This window comes from Manacus vitellinus, unplaced genomic scaffold (genome assembly GCF_001715985.3).
Source record: "Manacus vitellinus isolate BGI_N305 unplaced genomic scaffold, ASM171598v3 scaffold_46_pilon, whole genome shotgun sequence".
In the NCBI taxonomy this organism is placed as follows: Eukaryota; Metazoa; Chordata; class Aves; order Passeriformes; family Pipridae; genus Manacus; species Manacus vitellinus.
In genome coordinates, this window is record NW_021940578.1 from 2,919,306 (window position 1) to 2,941,315 (window position 22,010).

Here is a 22,010-nt window from a genome sequence, read left to right on the forward strand (position 1 = left end):
CACATATTTCCCTGCAAGAGGAATCGGCATCCTTGTGCTACAGCTGTGAATGTTTTCTTTCTTTATTTACTCCCTGTAACCAAAGGCTTTACTGAGATTTCGGCCTAAAACGCTGGTGAAAATGTCAGTTATATAAGGCCACGCATGGAGGCCACACGCACTCCGAAAAATATTGCTGCTTGAATTAGTCATGGAAAAAATCGTGGATGTCTGCTCTGACATATGTATTTACATGGAATAACGTGTCTGTACCCCCCCCTCCCAAAACGCCTCTCCCACCGTCCCTCCTCGGCCGAAGCCAGGCAGGAGCAGCCATTCGAGATTCCACAGCCACCAGATCAGCCTAAAAACAACAAGGAATTAAAAACCGCAGGGAGCACCAAGGCCGGCGGTTTTCATTCGGCTCCACTGACGCACCCCCGGCCCCGGGCCCAGGTCCCCTCTTCCCAAGGAGGGACCGCGGCGGCCCCGGACTCATCCTCCCCCTTCCAGAGCGGGATCGCGGGGCCCGGGATCAGCCTCCTTCTCCAAGGAGGGATCGCGGCGGCCCCAGGAGGAGCCTCCCCCTTTCCTTCCCAAAGGAGGGATCGTTGTGGACCTCGGGCTCAGTTCCCCCTTCCCAAGGAAGTAATCACGGCGGCCCCGGCTGTTCCATCTTCCGAGGCAGGATCGCGGCTTCCCCCGGCTCAGTCCCTCTTCCCGATGAGGGATCGCGGCTCCCCGGCTAGCCCCCGCCCGCACGCGGAGATCGCTGTGCCCCTGCCCCATCCCCGCGTGTCCCCGCGGCCATTCCCCTTCCCGCGCCGCCTCTTCCCAACTTTTCCAGCCGCCACAATTCCACGTTCCTCCCGCGGCGCCGCCGGCCGGCCGGGCCGGGCCTCCCCTCCCGTCCCGCTCCCCGGGGAAGGTCACGGCGGTGCGGCGCGGCGCGGGGCGCCCCGCGGGTGCGGCGGCGCGGCGGGCGCGGTCCCCGTACCTCTGCGGGCCTTCGGGGAGTGCCGGCGGCTGCGGGCGCTCGCTCGGCTCCTCCTCGATCGCGGCCGCTATGGCCGGGTCGTCCTCGCCTTGTGACCACACCAACAGCTCCTCGCCCGCCGCGATTGTGGACTGCGGGGACACAAACACACGGAAGCCGGGCCAGTGACGAGCGCGTTGGTTGGGCGGTGCGGGGAGCGGGGCGGGAGCGGGGCGGAGGCGGCGGGGCGGGGAGCGGGAGCGGCCCCGGCGCTGGCCCCCGCGCGGGCCTCCGCGGAGCCGCCGCCGCCGAGCGCCCCCTCCGGCCCGGAGGGTTGCGCGGGCTGAGGGACACCGAGCCCGCCCCCGCGAGTAATTAATGGACAATTTACAGACAAGCCCAAACCCCGCCCCGGGCTTTAATTAATTAATTAATCAATTAGACAAGGCCCAAACCCCGCCCCTGGCATTAATTAATGGAGAGTAATCAATTACAGACACCCCAAACCCCGCCCCGGGGAATTATTAATATAATCAATTATAGCACCCCAAACCCCGCCCCCGGGCATTAATTAATGAATTAATCAATTACAGACACCCCAAACTCCGCCCCCCGGGGAATTAATTAATGAATTAATCAATTACAGACACCCCAAACTCCGCCCCCCGGGGAATTAATTAATGAATTAATCAATTACAGACACCCCAAACTCCGCCCCCCGGGGAATTAATTAATGAATTAATCAATTACAGACACCCCAAACTCCGCCCGCGGCATTATTATTAATCATAATCAACCTATATGAACCCCAACCGCCCCGGAATTAATAATGATTATCATTACAGACAGCCCAAACCCGCCCCCGGGAATTAATTAATTATTCAATGCAATTATAGACAGCCCAAACGCGCCCCCGGGCATTAATTAATGAATTAATCAATTTACAGACACCCAACCCTCGCCCCGGGAATTAATTATGATCAATTATCGTCATACGCAACCATCCCCGGAATTAATTAAATGATTAATCATTAACAGACACCACCAACCCGCCCCCGGGAATTATTAATGAATTATATGCAGATCTACGACACCCAAACTCGGCCCCCCGGGGAATTATTAAAACCCAACCCCCCAGGAATTAATTAATCAATTATAGTCATCCCAAACCCCACCCCCCAGGAATTAATTAATCAATTATAGACACCCCAAACCCCGCCCCCTGGGATTTAATTAATGAATTAATCAATTATAGGCACCCCAAACCCCGCCCCCAGGAATTAATTAATGAATTAATCAATTATAGACACCCCAAACCCCATCCCACGGAATTAATTAATTAACCAATTACATGCAACAACCCAAACCCAGTCCCCCAGGAATTAATTAATGGATCAATTACAGACACCCCAAACCTCGCCCCCCCTGGGAATTAATTAATAGAACAATCACAGACAACAACCCAAACCCTGCCCCTATAATTAATTAATAATCAATCACAGAACACCCCAAACCCCACCCCTGTAATTAATTAACTAATTAATCAATTATAGACACCCCAAACCCCACCTCCCATAATTAATGAATTCATCAATCACAGACACCCCAAACCCTGCTCCCGGGAATGAATGAAATCACAGAAAAACACACAGAAAACACATACAAAAGTCACTCCCTTCCAAAATGCACCACCAAATTAAAAAAAAAAAAAAATCACCAAAAATCAACAAAAAAAAAATCCCCCCCAAAAAATCACAGAAATCAATTTGTACCCACTACTCCTTGTCCTAATGCTACAGTTCCTGACAATATATAGTTAATATTAATATAGTTGTAGTTAACATTAATACAGTTAAATAGTTAATTATTAATACAGTTCCTGCATTATTATTATTATTATTATTATTATTATTAGCATGGAACTTCCAGCTCCAACATCCCAAACTGTGGTTTGCCTTAATTAGTGACACTGATTTAAATCCCTGCAAACAGTGACATCCCTGAGCTCACTTCTATGGATATTCACAGTTAATTCTTCCCAGGGAGCAACCAGCCAAACACAACTACCTTACACAAAGCATTAAATAACATTAATTAAATCTAATATAATAATAAGTAACACTGCTCAGGCAGCCACTACAGCTGGGATTTGGAACAAAATCTACAGACTGTCACAGTGGGTTAATGGCAATATAGATAATTACAGCATGTTTAACAAATCCACTTCATCACAGTAATGAAAGGTTTGATTGCCATTCCAAATTGACTATTTCTAGGTTTTTTTTAATCCAATTTAAAAAAAAATATCACAGGAAAGACCAATGCCAAATAGGCATCACTGCAAATGCTACTCATATTCCCAGCACTGCCAATAAAAGAAACTGGTATTGATCAGTTTACTTCACATGCTCCTTAAAATATTATCAGACTCAAATTACTAAGTCCCCAAGTTTGCAGACTAAAGATGTATTTGTACTTATTTTGTAAATCTTCCTCATTGTTCCTCCGTTTCCTGAAGCATTCTACCCAAACCCAAGAAAACTTTAAATGCCTTAACTACAATCCCCCTCTTTCAGGGCTTAATGCCCATGGGGCTGGTGGAGATCAGATCCTGTTTTTAGTCATTCCAATAGAGCAAAGGGTGTCCTTAGACTTAGTTCCAGTCTGAAGCCAGAGGGGATTTTTGTATCAAGAACAACAGTATGATTTCTCTCCTCTACAGCACTTTTTTTTTCAGTGAGCCCCACAGCACTCAATAAAGGTGAGAGTTACCTTCATACCCCCAGACACTGGAACAACAAGAGATGCAAGATTCCAGCTGGGCAAAGTTTTTAAGTTCTGACATAAGCAAAGCCCAAGGTTTGCCTTCCCCCAGTCCCAGAGGCCTGACAGGAGAAACAGAGGCAAAGCTCTTTGCATGGGCCCATTTTGCAGCTGTTGAGCAGCAAAATGCAGAAGAGTTGTCTGATGATGCAAAAAAACCCCTTATCATCTAAAAAATATAAAAGCTTGGAGAAAAGAGCTGGCTGAGGTTTTAGGCAATGCAAACATGGGATGATAACCAGCACAGAATTTGTTGGCTGCATGGCTGGATTATTCAGCTTGATGAATTTAGTGTCATGGTGACTGCTCTAGAATCCAATTTAAGCCCTCTAACCTTGAGCTTCTAAAATGAGGTGGAGCAGCAGCTTCAAGAGCAGGCAATTAAAAACTGCTCCCCCACTGGCAACTGGAGTGAGAAAAGGACCACACTGAGCAAGTGCCACTTCATCACTACTGTTCCTGACAGCACCTCTAATAACAACTCCAACCCCAACCTCCCCCAAACTATTCCCTCCAGATCCTTGGTGTGGCAGTGTCAGGTGGGGACAGCTTGGCTCATGAATGTTGGAAAGGCTCCTCAGGTTAATGCTTTTTTGAGCTTTGTGTTTTAACTACAACGTTTAACAGTCCTTAATCTGAGTACTTTCTGTTCAAAAGGTTTAAAGTAATTTCAGAATCTGTTATTTTTTAGAGCAGTATCCTAATAAATTATATCCTGAGAAGTTCTAGCCCAGATTGTCTAAAATTCAGTTCCTTGTACAAGCACTGCAATGTGTGCTGTACAGACAGACAGGCATTGCCTGCCTGACCTTAGCAGAATATTTATTTTTCACACAGACACTGTATTTTACTGTGATATTGTGCTTCTGCACCTGGATGTGGCCTCACATCCCCAAAAGCAATCAAAGTGACATTTAGTTGGGTGAAACTTTCACAAGGTATAACCCAAGGTTCTATTGTGTTCTCCTGTGTAACAGGGAGGATCCTGAGTTATTAGAAACCCGTCTGACAAAACATTCTTCCATAAGCAAATTAATTTCACTTTAATCAAGGAGAGTTTCACAGCCAGGCTTCTTTAGAAGACTTTTTGAAACTGTGTTTTCACTGCAATTTTACCTCTTGTGGAATGAAAGCCCTGCCCTGAGTGCAGAACAACAGTGATCAACGAGCTCCTTTCATGAGCAGAGGCAGGAAGAGCTTCTGAAACCCCATCATGAGTTTAAGCTGCTTCACTGAAATATCCCAGCTCTCATATGCATCCTGGGGAAAGCAGATGCAAAGCAGCCTACAAATAACCTCAGCCCTTCACTGAAGATGAAGGGAAGATGGAAGAGAAAAATATTTGCTTGTGCTCACTTAAAAGTTCTATAACTATTCATTGGCAGCAGAGAACAGGGAAGTTAAAGCTCTGTGCAGGTTTGATGTTCTACAACCAAGCAAATTTGGACTTTGCTTATCTTAGCAATGAGGCTTGGAAAGCTTGGAAATCAGCCTGTTTAACTTACAGATGAGAAACCCACAAAAAGCTCAAGAAAACCCTGGGAAAAAAAATAGCCATGACAATATTTTAAATGCTTCAAGGTAAAGAAGAACAAAATTACACACAAGCCACTTGAATTCTCCTTTGGGGGTAGATATAACCTGTGCTGTTTATTTATCAGCAAGTGGAATTCCCCTAAATTTATGAATTATGATAAAGATCAGGAAGAACTGTGTGTTCATACCTAGGCTGGTAAATTTACAGCAGGTTTGAAATTAGACCATAACACGTTATACACAGAAAAAGAGGACATTTAAGATGGTTTATACTACATGCCTTCTTTTGTCTCAGTTAACAGTAAGGTGTGACTGGAATAAAATTCATCGAGTTGCAAGAGCCAACAGCCAAAGGAACAAAAGGATATTTCAGTGCTGTGACAAGGTATTTGTTATTCTTTAAGCAGTGCTTGGCCTCTTTCAGCAGCACAGTTATTTTCCAAAGTGCAATCTTATCCATCAAAAAAACCCAATTTGGAATATGTGAATGCTTGAATTATCAGGACTAAAACCTTTGCAGAAAAGATTCGATGAGAGAGAAATATAAAATGTCAGAGTGACTCAAAAAATACACTTAATTAATGACTTAGTGGGACTATGGGCAACGACAGAGGAAATCCAAGATAAAGTGTCTAAAGGAAGCAAGGATGGCTACAGATTCACATTGGGAGCCTATCCTCAGGGAACAAACACTGCAGGGAAGGCAGTAGTCTGGCTGGAAATAGTGAACTTCTACCACAAAGCCATCAGAAAGATCAGAAAGTGTTTAGAAGTTTGGTTTTTTCAATACAGCTCGAATGACCTAAAATGGAACAGTTTTGCACACTGCTGTACTGCCCTATAAACTTCAAAACTGCATGGGATCAACTCACCCTTGCATTAAGCAAAGATCAGTTATTTATGGATGTTGTTGGCCTCCCAAAGAAATGGAAGGAACAGCAACAGTGCAAAAACAAGGCTGCATAGGCACCAACCCCCAAAAGCATTTCAAATAAAAACCAAGTCCAGCTGCACACACTCACTGCCAGGAGCTCCTTGCTCAGAGTCAATACTTTCCAGGCACAATATTCTAACCCCAGTGTGCTCCACCATTGTAGTTAAAGCCATTTTTTTTCTTGGTTTGGGAGATAAAATGCTTCAGGAATTACATCCTTTTCCCTGCCTCCCCCTCACTCCCTGAACAAAACTGAAATGGTATAAACCCATGAAAAATTGGTTCATGGAGCTACCTATAAAAGTGTCTTGACAGCCAAGCTTTGTCATCTGATGCACAGACCACTAAAATAACTGATTGCTGCAAAAAAACCCTCAGTAGAAACTATCTTGGTATCCAAAAAAATAGAAGAACATTTATTTTATATAATCTGCTATAGTTTTTCATTCTAATTTGTATCAAATTCGGTGCTACTGCAAATCATTGACCAACAAGGCAGACTGACTGTTGAAATATATCCTATATTTTAACAGTAGATCTTAATGTCAACTGTACTGGCAGAGAAAAATTTATACCAATTAAATGTAGCATTTGCAATGCTTCAAATATATTTTCTTACTTATATTTTTAAAGTAAATATAAAGAAGACAAATATAAAGTAAATATAAATTTTGGAAAACGTTTCAAAATCTGTTCAACACCAACAGCGGAAAAAATTATTTTAATAAAGGGAAATAAAAGGTATAATAATAAAATATAATAAAGCAGGAACTGATTCTCAGACAGTGATACCTTTAGGCTCTTGTAGTATATGGTCCTGTTGATCTCCAGAGGAAACAGGTTCTGCTCCTTCCCAGAACGGGCCCAGTTTATGTATCGGAGCCAGTTGCCCTTCTCTGGGTCTGTTGCATCCACACACATCCAGCCCAGGTTTGGGTAGTACACCTGAGGGAGAAATGGCATTAAACCAAGGGCCATGTGCACTGAACCACACCTTTCACAGCCCCACAAAGTCACCCTTCCCATCTGAGGGCACAGGCAGCCCCCAGGGAAGGGGCAGGGGCTGGGCTGGCACAGTGTTGCTGCTCTTCTGCAGGAGTTCAGTGGGTCAGGTACAACTGGAAAAAAAGCCAAACTTTTGGCCTGCAACCCCTTCTCTGAAGGTTTGGAGCTCAAAAGCCAAAATCCTTAAAACATTTCATGTTTTCAGTTTGGCAAGCTTGAAATTATACTCTTTACATTTTGCCTTGAGTAAAATGACTGATTTTAAGACAAAAAGGCACAGAGAATTATTTTTACTATCTGGTGAATTGGAAAAAATAACTATATAGAAGTCAGAAGCATTTGCTTTATTTGGAAAGATATGGGAAAGCATAATTTATATTTAATCGGTTCTCAGGTTATAAAAGAATATCTTAACCTTTCAGAAATCTTGTGATTCACCTTAAAAAATTGACCCTGTCAATAACCTTCTGCATGTTCTGAGATATAAATTCTTTGGTTTCTATTCTTGAAGAAAAGTTTAACACCTACTCCTGGTTTACATTTCCAGACAGGTTGCAATAAAGCAAGAAGGGAAGTGACATCTCCAGTATTTTCTGGTGACAGGCAGCTCTGCTTCTCTTTCCAGAGCTGTTATGCATCTCCCAGTCTTCTTATAATCCAAGTTAGATGCCTGTACAAAGAGCAACCACTGGGTACTTTTCCTTTTTTGTTTTTCTAAAAAGCTAAAAATCTACAGTGTTGTAGCTTTTTATTGGTTCTGACACTTTACAACTAATGCTAAGGCTTTTAAAACCATTTTCCATTTTCAATTTCAATTAAAACTTCTACAACAGCTAGAAAACCCCCTATTTAATAAATTTGATTTCTTTTATGCTGACATACTGTTGATTTAGAAAGACAGAATTTTATCAATAAAGGTAAAATTTTAATAAATATACCACAATCATCTTGATTTCTTTCCAAGCAAACAGAAAATATCTCCATTTCTTAAACTATTCCAGCTGACTTTTGAAAGAATGTTCCCCAGCACACCCAGCCCTTGCAATATGAAAGCATAAACAGCATCACAGATGAGACTGCAAAAGCAACTCTTTTGGTTAAAATGGAAGAAAAAAAGCCAACAATGCTGTGGAAGAGTTAAACAGATATGGACTATATGTCAAAATGTAATTATTAATTACTTGTTCTATATATATATATATATTACTTTAATATGTTTTTATATTACTTTATGATGGTATTTTCACAAAACAGAACAGGTGATTACTTTTCAGATAAACCTTCTAATGTACAGAATATTTTTAAAGGCCTTGTGCACTGTGAAAATAGCTCCAACCCCTCTGTATAACACTGGCTGTGACTCCCATTAACCTCAACAAAGCCCCTCCAGCTGTGCCAGTCATTCCAAACCTGCTGACAGCATTTCCCTCCCTTTTCAGCCACTTGCTCTCCTTTTCCTACCTGGGGCTTTTCTCCAACGGAAAAGGAAAGTTCTCTCCTCAGACCCAGCAAGCACACACTGCCACACACAGCTCACCTTTGGCACAATGATCCCCCACCATGACACTTCAAAACCATTACAGTTGACTGGAGATGCCAGTTTTAGAAGCCTTACTTTTTATTCAGATTAACTGGACTAAAGAAGCAAACGGGATGCTTGTGGAAAAGGTTGTTCCCCTAGCTGGGGTCCACACACTGAACTGCTCCCACACCCCCCCATCCTTCTACAAACTATATATTCCAACAGTTCAGAGCCTGGACTGGTTTCAGGTATCACCATATGGGACCAACTGCTGTTGTCTCATTTTAGCTGCTTTTTTCCTGACTCCAAAATCAGTATTAAAGCAACACACAATTACTCTGGAATCTACCAAGGGTTCCCATTTATCACTTGCATTGCAAACTAGGAAACTCTGTAACAGCTTGGTTGCAACTATCATTTCTCAACACTAATTGAAAAAACATCCCCAAAGAACATTCAAAACCCAGCACTGAGAGAAACACAATTGCAAGGTCAATAATTTACTTGGCTGATTCAATCTCACCAAATGTTCTTGCACCAGATCAAAACTGGAGATACCTTTTGCAGGGGAGTTTGAGGCAGCATTAGCTCAATGCAGTGAACATTCTACTTGAACACTTGATTACTTTTCTAAACAGGAACCTGCATTTAGGGGAAATTGTCCTGAATCAAATCCTTGGATAGAGGTTAACACTAAGCTTTGCATGTGTGTCCAGTTTTTTACACAGTTCAGTGTCTGCAGACCAGGGGCCAGAAGGATGGATGACTATTAGCAGGATCTTTAGCCTAAAAATCCATAAAGTAGCAAACTGTGCTGCAGAACATGCTCTGCCACAGCTCCTGCATCCCTCCCCTCCTGGACTATTCCCTTTGCTAAAACCACCTGCTCTACTTGTCCTCAGAATGACTGAAGGAGTCTTTGGAAGTGGTTATGAACTGCCTTAAAGACACTGTGGATAGGATTCAACTCCAGATTAAGCCACCTACATTCTGCAAATGCACATAATATCCCAAGTCTCATGACTCTCAGTGCAGCTATTCAGCTGTCCAGACAGCACTTGCTCCAAGGCAAGCCCAAACACAAGCAGCACAAGAAATTCTGCTGGAGTTGAGAACTCATAAAAGCTCCAGAAGGAAAACCCATTCCCATAACAAAGCTGGTTTTGAAAGAGCTAAATGAGGAGGAGTGCTGTGGCTTCCTTAAGAGATTCCACAAACTCCTCATTTCCCTGATTTCAGGAGCAGTTGACAGCCCTCAGTTGCAGAGGGAGAGCACTCAGGGTTCAAGCCAACAAAGCAAAGCTCTACCAGTGAGAGACTCTTCAGGGCAGGTGTGATCCACACACAGCACATAAAAAAGTAACACAGCAATTTCCAGCAGTGCCAACAGTTGAAAACTTTGTAATTCAGAGTCCAAGTGTCTATAAATAACTGTTAGTAATAGATGGCAATTACCTTACATCAAGTCTACTTGTAAAATCTGTGGGAAAAGTAAAGTAAATACAAAATACTGACCTAGTGACAGACACCTTTTCCCATTTACAGGCCATTTCTTACCTCCCACATGTACACATTGCTCTTGACTTGAGATCTTTTTTTCTTGTCACCAACAAATGGTCCAAACTTCTTGCCTTTTAAAATTGATTTTGTTGCCCAGACACCTGAGGAGACACATATCAGGAGTTAAAACTAATTAAGTTATTTCAAGCAAATCTACTCCCAATTCATATTTCTTGAGATCAGTACGTGTGTCTGTCTCCAAACGGGGAGCTGTCCACTCTTCCCAAATGAAATTATTTCAGATAAGTGAACCAAACATTATCTCTACCCAGCACAGGAGGGCACCAAATTTTGACAGCAACTCTGATTTATGTGAGCTTGTGTAAAAACCCTCCTTCTCAAAGCTGGAGCACTCACCCAGCCGTGTCTTGTCCACAGCAGAGGGGAAGAGCCTCACATCCTCGGGAAGGCCCCTAAGCACGTGCTCAGGTACATCATCCAAGGTCTCCACAGGGACAGGAGACTCAGTTGTGTTCTACAAGTCCAAAAGCCAACAAGCATTAACAGATAAAAACAACTGATGATCAACCCACACGAGCTACAAAACCTCCCGACTTGAAACGAAAGTAAAATTTCCAAACTCGCCACACTGAGGATAATTTCACATATGTTAGTAACCATTTATTTCCCTTTTTCTAAGGATGGCTTCCAGGCATACTCAATCTAATCAGTCTCCAAAAAATAACCTAAAATAGCTTCTGATCTTGTCTTATGTGAAAACATGTAACTTGTGAGAAAGACTAAACAGCAACTTTAGGAGAAAACCAAACTCAAAGTTCCAAGAAGCACATAAAGTTCACAGAAGTGAAAAGTTTAATTGTTTTACCTATTGAAAGAAGGGTGTTGCAGTAAATTAACTGCTCCAGTGTAGATACCAGAACTTGCACGTGTTAATCATAATTCCTAAATCAATAAACAGCTCAGAAGCCTTAGCCAGTAGGTTATAATTAATACAAAAGGTTTTAAGGTATTTTTATGTTAAAGTTTGAAAGGCAACAGAAAGCTAATAAACGATTTACAAATGTTTAGCAAGTGATTAGTTCCAATTTAAGGAGCCTACAAGGTTCAACAGGCTGCTTATAATATTATTCATACTATTATTTGTATAACACAACAGTAAATGCTACTCACACAGTGTCATTAAACACCCAGCTCCTTATTACCTAATTATATCTTTAAAACCACTATTTCTTATAAAAACGACCAGAATTCTAAAGTTACAAGAATGAAAAGCTTCCATAAAATGTGCTCACATTCTGAAAGGACTGTGCTTGGTGAGAACTAGGCATGTGTTGAACCACATGCCCTAAAAAACCCCACCTGCCCTCTGACAACAAACTTTAATCATTCTGGTTAGAAACCAATACTGGGGGTGATGGTAGGAACAATTCTAACATTAAGGGTGTTATACTTGAGCCCTGAACCAATTTTTTGGAGGTGTTTAACTGAGAAATTTGTCTCAGTAAACCCTGACTTTTTGGAAATGATTCTTGCCTTTACCCATAACCATAAAGCAGAGATACAACAGTAGTTTTTCCAGGGAGCACTTATGAAATATATTGAAAGGCTACTGGAAATAGATTTTAAAATCCATCTTGATATGCTATCAAATTTCAGGGGTTTATCTCTAAAGCAAAACAGATAAATCTTGTCAGCCTTTGCACCCACTCTTTGTGAGGGTGCTGCTATGGCAATGAGTCACTACATTTACAAAAATGAAGTTACAAGAACAAATCTTCTGCAAGGACAAGAAAACTGATCAAACTGGAGTCAGAGCAAAGTTATTCTGGTGCTGCCTTGGTAAGCCCTAACAGCTGCACAGAGCTCCCAGAGAGCTATTTGTAGGGGAGAAAGCCCCCCAAAGTGGAAACCATGGAAGGAAGAGAATGCCAGAAATCCCTTCCCATCCAAGAGAGCAAAGAAACCAGGGAGGGGGAGAAATATTTATTCCTCAGTTCTAATAGCTGAAATTTATTCAAAGCAGAGCAAAGATGTATTTTGCTCTTCCAACAACCCAAAAGGAAAAATAGTGATGAAAGAAGCCTGATTTTCAGACATCTGTTAGCCTTGAACTGATATGCAAGAAGCCATGTCTGAGATGAAAAACAAACACCTTCTTCTCAGCATATCAAAGAAACCCAAACATCTCTCCAGCACATTATCCCAGCATTTCAGCAGGGGAGAACCAAGGCTATTTTTCCCAGTGGTTTCTAACAAATTATATCCAGGCACAGACGAGGGGGGCTGTGTGACAGCTCTCTGAACCAGGCACTTCCAGTTTCAAGGTAAAAGTGGGGTGGTTTTTTTTGTTTGGGTTTCACTTTGGGGTTTGGTTTCTTTTGGGGGGGTTTGTTTTCAGTTTGGCTTTTTAAATGAGCAGTCAAAAATCTCAACTGCTGCATGAATAGTTAAAAATCTCAAGCCAGAAAATAAACTTTAACCTACCAAAACTTAAACCAGACTCAACTGATTCAGACAGAAGTGTACAGAACTGTGTTATATCTTCGATTTTCCTGGCATATTCCTTAATAATCATGATGCTTTTCAGCCATAAATATCCCCAAACTGTTCTACCATTTAAGAAGTCTATTTGTATGGAGTAAAATACAGTGAGAACTTTATTGTTATAAATCAAAGAATAGCAGGACATTCAGAGAACACAGTACTCAGCCTCATCTAACAGTTGTCAGATTAATGGATTTCACAAGTACTACAAACCTGGATATGGCCTTGTACACAACAATACACTTCACACCTCAAAGGAATGGTAACAAGTAACCAAATTCAAAACACTAAAATAAACAATTTAGCTCAGTCAAATGCGTGCAATATATTTTTATTTGCAATTTAGATGGAGCTACTTGAAACGTTTTCCAGATCTCAGCTTGTCCCCAAGGAATGTCTGTCTACCAAAAGAAATGCTGTATTTCAAACACTTTTCCCCCAACAGTTCACAGTCACATTTAAATCTTTTTTTCTGTTTAAAAAGTTCACTTCTTGATAAGGGTAATGCACTGTGCCTGTCCTACAGCCAACTTTTGCATTTAACTGAAAGCCTTAATGCAGTATTTTTCGCTCCCTCCAAGACAGAAATTTTGAATACAAAACCACCTGAAGGTCATTTCACTTCTAAGCTTCTTACTCTGAAGTTCATAAAAAAAATTACATTTCTGGCATTCAAATTATCCAGCATAAAGTGACTTTAGAACAATGCCAGGGAATTCTCTGAGAGTTGAAGTGGTGCCTTAACTGAAACCATCTTTTCCTGATTGCATCAAATCCAGAGTCCATTCACTCTGACAGCATCTTTCAACACATTAAGCAACTTTTCACACAGCTTTCAATACAATTGTCCCTATGGACCAACTACAAATTAGTCTATAATGTTACAAACATTATTTAAGCCAAGTAGAAAAGGCACCTGCAACAAGATGTTTACAGGTGATCAGAGATTAGAGCAAAATAGGAAGAAACCATCCTGAACAGTGGGATGACTGCCAGCACTCAGGGTTTGGGTGGAGATAGGATTAGGGGAAGTGAGGAGATAAAGGAAAGGATGCCATGGAGAGAGAGAGGGAGATGGCAGAGGAGTTAAAAGAGGTAGCTGAGGAAAGGGAGTCGTGCCAGGCAGCACAGGAAAGGGAAAGAAGGAAGGTCTCTCCCTGTCCAAGCCTGGCTACCCCTCTTTGTCACAGTTTCCCTTTGTGTGCTTGAAAATTAAAGATGTATCAGAAATATTGGAAATAATCATTGAAAGATTCAGAAGGAATGGGGGGAGGAGGGAGTTTCAGTACCAGCACAGGTATAATTTGTTACCATGTGCCCCAGCACTTCTTAAATACCTGCCCATGCTGTTTTCCAGGTAGCCCCCAAATTCCTCCTGCTCTGTCTCACTGCAGTCTGAGGTGCAGGAAATGCTCCCAGTCAAACCCCAGGTTTGCTTGGCCTGATGAACTAGTTCACATATTAAAGGCAGATCTTTTAAAAAAGAGGATGCACACTGCCCATCCTGAGAGAGCAACCTTCCAAGAAACCCAAAAATATTAAACCCAACAGCTGATTTTTTTAATTTTAATCCTTCTTCTCCTTACAACATATCACAGCATTTATGAAAAGGTTTTCCTTCGCTACTTTTCTACAAGACAAACCACAAAACCAGCAGTTTTTCCACAAACCAAATTAACACCAGCCCAATTAGTTTGAGGGTCACTGAAGTCACACCAAAAGCAGAGACAAGCAGAATGAAAGAAGTATGAGAACAGAACACTTGAAAGGTGTTTGGCATCAGGCAAAAACATTTCTTATACAGACCTGGCACTACAACTTGTCAACAGTGAATGAAATGACAAAGGCACTGCAAGAAAAAAACACCACAGGGTTGATGCTAAATACACACTTAATAGGAATGGTAATAGAACAACAAAAAGCCATGTGAGCTCTGGAAACTAAATGTGAAAGCCAGAAAGACTGAGGAGGACTCTGAGCTACTTAAAGTGTTCCCAGAGGCAGAGTCACCTCACTCCTGAATTGTGTCACATCCCAGGGCTGCAGAAATGAGCAGCAGTCCCCTAAGACAGGTATCTTTTGATACAGCAGAGAAATGTTACTTAGCTCTAGAAACAGGTCAGGGGTGGGGGGACACCAGGACAGGCAGGACACGAGGGGACATGGACACACAGATGGGAAGGAAACAGTCAGTGGTAACAATCACAGGTGAGGAGCTACAGCTGTCAGAGTTTTAGCAGGATCCAAAGCTTAGCAGAAGGACCAACAGAGCAGGATTATTCCTCAAGCAGACAGAGCAATGGGCTGCTCCCTCTGTGCCACTGAGGGCATCAAAACAAACCCTACAGGTGGAAACATTTCAAGTCTCAACAGAAATTGTGAAGCAACAGTTAAACTTGCTACTCCTGAAAAAAGACTACTGATGCTTTAAAGTGTGATAATGCAAATGGCATTATTTGTATTTCTCTACAGATATAATACAAATATGTATTTTTAGAAGACATATTTCAAGGCTCTGACAGACACTGTATTTTGCTTTTTACCTTTTTAGTGTGTACACATATCTCAAAGGCCTTTTAGTTTAAATCAGAGGAAAAAAGCAACAGGAAACATCCCACCAACCCATTTCACAGTGTAATTACTTATGAATTCAGAGAGAACATACTTCACTAAAGTGTTAACTGTATTCAGGGCTGCTGCTGATCAAATAAGGGTATAAAGGGCAATAAAAGCACACATTAGCTACAGGCACCAATAAAAAGTATACAAAGCTTTTGACATGACTGTGGTTTTCTGACTCATAAAGCTTCTGTTCGTGGCTGACTTTTTTAGCAAAGTAAAAATGACATTCCTGCAGTCACATTCCCACACCAAAGGGGCTTGGGAAGATCAGCCAGAGAGAGAAAGACTTAGGAGGAAAATGTAAGGACACGTGTACTTTTTCTGTATCTTTAAGTAATGCAATTGTGTGTGATAGACAAACTGATGTACAACTCCTACTTGGATAAAAACAAATGCAGAATTAAAATGCTCCACACTTGGCACTGATTAAAACAACACCTTCCAGTCAGGATATCTGTGAATTCATACAGCAAAGTACTGCACCACAAAGGAACTGTGTTCTCCCAGTCTTTCCACTGGATTCCAGGAGAAACACTTCAGATTTCAGACAAGTGTGAAACTTCCCAATCAATCAATTCCCCTGGCAGGTTGTTTACTGCACATTTGAAATGGGAAAGTCATTAAAAAAAGATTTTAAAAAAATGGAAACCTTCAATTTTCAAGCCACTTTTATAAGGAGCTGAATTATTACCTACAGCTTGAGGAGGAAATAGATTTTTCTGGAGAGGTGTTCTCGTAAGAGGTGCCAGGAGTAATAACTTAGACACTGCAAAACACTTCAATCTGAAATAAAACAATCTCACAAGCACACACATGGTAGAAAGGATGATCAGGAAATTTAATGAGACTGAAGATTTTAAAGACCATTTCTCTTGTAGTGGATGATTTACTTTTTTTATTAATAATTAACTGTTCTAAGGATTTTGATAAAGTCTTGCATTCATACTCACCTGATTCATTTTGAATTCCCGTTGTGTTCTGAAAAGATACTCACAACAAAGAAACTCCTTTGATTACATGAGCCCTGAAAAGAAAAACAGACAATTGTAACATGCACTTACCTACAAATTTACATTGAATTGAAAGCACACAGACCTGTAGCTTCTCTTTCTAAATCATCTGTCAAAAAGGAGTATATTTCTTTAGAAAAAATCTGCTCTGAGCTACAGTTTTGTTATTGTAGCTCAAATGTGTATGAATAATCTCAAGATGGATTAATCTTTCTCCCATTTTAAATGATGATGTAGCAGAAATGTGCCCAGGAAGGATTGTTCCATTTTTTTTTAAAGTGAGTGAGTTTGTTCAAGATTGAGTATTTTAAGAACTTTAGGAGTCAGATCTCTCCAGAATTTTATATCAAAGCATTATGAAAGGCCTTTTGTGCTTTTCAAATTAAGAAAATGCATGTACTGAGCCTTTATTACCCCATGTCAGAAACAGGACAATATTCCTTAAAAGCAGAGCATTTTATTAAGGTATTTTATTACACTAAAGCATTTTGCCTTCTTGTTTAACAGAAGCCTGAGATTCCACAAGGTTTCTAACAAAAATTCCTAAATCAAGTAGGCATCAAATTCAGAAACCCACAACTTAAGACAAAATTAAATCAGAATGATGCCATATCCAAGACTCTTGTACACCAACTCACTTCCTTTCTGGTTTTTTTAATGCACACAAAAAAAGCCTTATTGCAAATTAGGCTGGAATCACTTTCCTTCCTGCTGTCATACATTATTTTCAATAAATTAGCATCCCCCTTCTTTGGAAGTTAACTGATCCCTCTTGACTCAGAGCACTTTATTCTATTTCTTCCCTGTCTTTAGGTTTCTTATTATAACAATGATTAGCTGATTTTTTTTTTACTAAGTCCTCTGCATAAATACTAAGGTTTAATTTAAAATACATTCTAGTAAAATATACTCCAAATACATTTCACAGAATCCTTCCCATCTTCACACTGAAAAAATTAATGCTGTACACCATCCCCTGTGCCAAGCATCACTCAAATGCTGCATTGCTTAAAAAATCCATATGAAAAGGAAAAATGTCCTTGGAAAGGATATTTCTGTTGTATTCAGCTCTTCCAGGATTTGCTCCTTCTGTCCTGGGATTTCCACACTTTGGGAGCATTTAGCCAAAGGGCTGAAACTTCTGGATTTAAGGTCCAGTTTTGCAGCTGGTTCTGTGGGATTTAGAGTTTGCCAGCAAAGCCCAGGGATGGGATCAGGAGCTCCATGTGAACACCTGAACACATCCAAAGAAAAGCATTTCTTCTGGAATGTGCTATTACAACTTCCTGACTTATTTCAGCACTGGACTCAGTATAAAAGTCTGTACTTGAGCTGAGGCTTCAACACGAGAGAAAAACCCAGTGCCCTTATTCACTGCCAACTGGGACCATCCCCACATGTCAATTTATAAATTAAATATTTTGGGTAGCAGAGCTTTCTTACCTCAGCTGTTAAATAAATCAGTTAAAAATTTGAAAAACAGAACAAAACCTTTTGACTGTTTCACTGGAGTTGTAAAAAAACCACTTTTCTTGTATTTCATATGCTAGCTCTAAATTATTTTGCTTAGAATTAATAGCTTACAAAGAATTTTCAAACCAAAAAACAAGCCTGGTATTTTTACAAAGTTTTACAAATATTTTATTCAGCTTTTATACAACTGGTTGTTTCCAAACCTCCCAGGGGTGTTTCTTAGAAGATGATAAAACATATTAATGCAGTTAAACATCCAGGTATAACACAGTTTAGGCAGATCCCTCACAAACTGCACTCCTCTATTCCTTCAGCTACAAGGTACAAGAGGAACCACCTGCCCACAAACCACAATTAGGTGAGAAATTAAGCTGCACTAAACCCAAAGCTTCAACAAGCATTTTTAAAGCTATTAGTTTCAAAATTTTATACCTGCAGTTCTGCATTTTTCTGCACTTTCTCCTTCCTCCAAGTTCCTTATTCTGTTAACAATGAACTAAACTATGTGGAAAGCAAGATGAATTGCACTGGAAATCAATAAAATTAAGACTCTATATGGACTTGTGTGCAGTCATTGGGGTTTTTTCTGCCTAAATGAAACATGACAACAACAGAAGCGTCTGCAACAGTAATTTGGGGGTTAATTTTTGGCACACAAATTCAATAAACCCCAGAAAATATGAAACAAATTGTACAACTGCTGCACAAATATCAATTCCCAGCACGATCACTGAGTACCAACAAGGTATTTACTCTTATCACTGCGAGCAGGAACGAGCTTTCACTCCACACTCCGATGATTTCCTTGGAACACACAGTCAGGTCCCAGGCAAGATTTCCCAGGGAAGCCCCTGTGGAAGTGAAGCTGTTCTGATGTGTCACCGGGGGAATTCGTGACTCAATTTAAAGACTCGGTGATGGCCACATTCAGTCTGTTTTGAAGTCGGTAATGCTCCACAACTGCAGCGGGACTCTGAAAGGCTCACTCAGCAGCTCCATCAAACAACAACTGTTCTCATTCAACCTTCCCTCCAAACTCAACAGCAACACAAAGCTGCACTTATAAAGGCCTGGATATTGTTCATAACATCCACCACAGGGAACTTTGACAACTCACTGAAATCCCCCCCCCAAAAAAGAATGGTAAAGGTTCTGTGCCATAAGTGAAGCACAGGCACCAGCAACCCTGAGTTTTAAACATTTAAACATCCCAGAAAACATCACCAAGTCATACTGAGCTCAAACCTCCACCTACTACTGTGTCTCCTGAGTGCACAAATACCACACACTTACTGCAGATATTAGAGCATCTGGGGAGCACATGAGAAAGAGGATCTGCTGCATCATCCAAGCTTAGACTCTCAGAAAAGTGTACTTAGAAAAGCTCAGCTCCAGGAAACAAATTATATTTATTCAGATAAGAGAATACAAGGCTTTTGTATTTAAGGAAACACTGTGGTCACTCTAAAACAAAATGCTCGAAACAAAAAGTATTTTGACCTGATTTCTGAATCTACACTTAAGAGTTTTAAATATTCCCTCAGAAAAAATATAACTTTCTGGGAACAAAGTTTGCAAATGAAAGCAAGTCATTTTACACAAAGCATTGCAGATCACCTCTTTCAAACTAAATCAGTACTTCTAGGTTTTATAGTCTATCTTCTGATTTTATAAGCCATATTTAGCATTTCTCTGTGTGCTTGGGTTTTTTTAAATCCCCGAATCAAAAAGCATTCTGAAAGAGGCTGTTGCTTCCAGTTCAGAGGAAGGAAAAACCAGGCATGAGAGTATCAACCCTATTTTGGAAGCTGAAAATGGGACATGCATTACGTCACTGCTCCAGTAAAAACATGTTCATTAGAGAACCAGGAACAACTTGCAAGTCTCCCCAGCCTGTTTTCCTAATGACCAGGGTTCAGGCTGGGATTCTGACCATTTTCCAAACATCAGGACATTTCTATTTATTCAGGGCAACACTTAAATACCCTAATCCACGAATTTTCCATCTGTTAGGTGAAACAAAGGTTGTCAATTAAAAAAAATTAAGTTCACACTAAGATTAAAATATGTATTTGATAGTGCATCTTGTTTCTCTCTACAGGCTGCAAAGACATTTTCAGTTACTCAAGGCTGCCTGAATAAGAACAGAGAAAAAAAAATGGGCAGTGATTTTCTGAGCACTGAGATCTATTACCTATTGTCCAGTAAGAAAAAAGCCTTTGCTTGCTGCCACATAACCAAATACACTGTTATAACTTGGAGAGGTTTATGGAGGTAACCAAGAAAACGAGCCAAGAAATCACCAACACAACACAAACCCAAGAGTTTATTAATTAAACAGCAACTAGTCAAGAGAAGTCAACAGAAAATAACAGGTCTCTAACAACTGCAAATATACAGAAATACCATTCCAATCTTCAGATACAAGTGCACTTTAATTCTACTTGCAAATAGAGTAAAACCCAATGAAAATTTTCTCAGACAAGTACATTGCTGATGGACCACGATGTGAAAAAACCCATTTCAGTCATTTCTTTTCACCACACACAGCTCAGCCTCCCAGTTTTGTCTACAGGCATGTTTTACACAGAGGCAGAGAAGAAATATTTTTTCAGCTAAAAATACAACTGGAGAAAAAAACACATTGATAAAAGAAATTATTTCGTTGAGGGGGAGTCATTAATTATCAGGCTCATCTCTGTCCTTTCTGTGCTAACAAGTTCAACAGCAAATACATTGCAGTGCTTTAAATTAAAGGTTTGCCAAGGCAGGAATACATTACTGTTCATCTCTAAATCTCTCTGAACTTCTGTTTTTAACTGACAGACACCCAGTAAGAAGCATTATTCAGATCTTTTTATACACTACTATTACTTGTTTACCCCCAAGGATCAAGTATTTTATGTATAACAGTGAAATGGGGACATCACTGCACTGCAGGATGGACTTCCAGAGCCATTTCAGCTTTTACAGAAAAAGACTTTCTGCTTTATTTCCCTTCCACTCTCAAGCAAATATGCAATAGGAAAAAAAAAGGATGGGTTATACAAGTGTGGAGAAGTACTTCAACATCCTTCCCCACGTTCCAGCCTGCTCCAGAAGGAAGGCTGAAACCACACTAAACAGGCACCAACTCGGAAAATCTCCAAACACCACACTCATCATGGCATTTCTACCCAAGATATTTTATCCAAAGGGATGGTTTGTCTTTCATTTAACACAACGAGGGGTTCACTGTAAGTGAAATTCATTTTTATTATCTGTGCCATGGATGGTTGAGGCACTTCAGCCCCAGCAAACCCTGGGAGCTCCACGCTTGAAAACCAACAGGTGCTTCTGCACGGCCCTCACTGCTGTGTCTGCAAGCCCAAGAGTTCTTTTGTTTCCTAAAAGTCACTCCCCCATGGATCAGTGATGCAGGTCTCTGTCTGAAAAGTGCTGATGCTATCACTGAGTCACCATCGTGCCTTTCCACAGCTGGAACAGCTGGAGATCCCTCTGTCTACACCAAGGAAAGCAGCCCTGAATTCTTAACATGCCCATCGTTTTTACTGAAACCTGGCAAGTGCCAGAAGAGAACAATGTACTAATTAAATACCACGCTGCTGTACATCTCGAGTTCCCTTAATCCACTCAGTATGTTTGAGTAAGCCAAAAAAGACTTTGCATGCAAATAACATGTCCCCAGTCCAGAGCACAGACTGGACACAGCAAACTGGGGCAGCATCACAAGCACAGGCAGCCCCTGCTGCTGCAAGAGCTGTCCACTGCTGCTCAAATGTAAAATAAGAAAAATACTTCTCTTGCCACTGAATGATTTAGCAGGTGCAGCCACACCACCTTCCCTTCCTCCTTCAACAGCTGAAAACAATTTAAAGCTTCCTCTACTACTTCAAAATGGAAAATTTGCAGCTCCATATGAATTTGAAACCACTGGAAACTTCACTGGAGCCTCCAGGTGCCTGCCATGAGATGGTTATCAGCGATCTCCACACGCTGCTCTGGCTCCGGATTAAAAATGTACCGAAGACACATCTCTAGAGCTGCCCCGCATGTCTCACACCA

The 22,010-nt window shown here is 41.0% G+C and overlaps 2 protein-coding genes across 2 annotated transcripts in view; both read right to left on the reverse strand.

Moving 5' to 3' along the window:
* Positions 1-1,097, reverse strand: part of PRDM2 (PR/SET domain 2) — a 28,352-nt gene extending 27,255 nt beyond the window's left edge. Inside the window, 1 exon segment of the mRNA XM_029962422.1 lies at positions 977-1,097. The gene's annotated coding sequence lies outside the window, so the exon portion shown is untranslated.
* Positions 475-16,489, reverse strand: LOC103762146 (PR domain-containing protein 11-like). The gene is made up of 5 exons (XM_029962385.1): positions 16,413-16,489; positions 10,693-10,810; positions 10,333-10,436; positions 7,041-7,193; positions 475-1,107 (listed from the first exon to the last, which is right to left on the reverse strand). The coding sequence occupies exons 1-5, from the start codon at positions 16,419-16,421 to the stop codon at positions 475-477; spliced, it is 1,017 nt and encodes a 338-aa protein (XP_029818245.1). The 5' UTR covers positions 16,422-16,489.
* Positions 16,490-22,010: the final 5,521 nt, after the last annotated feature.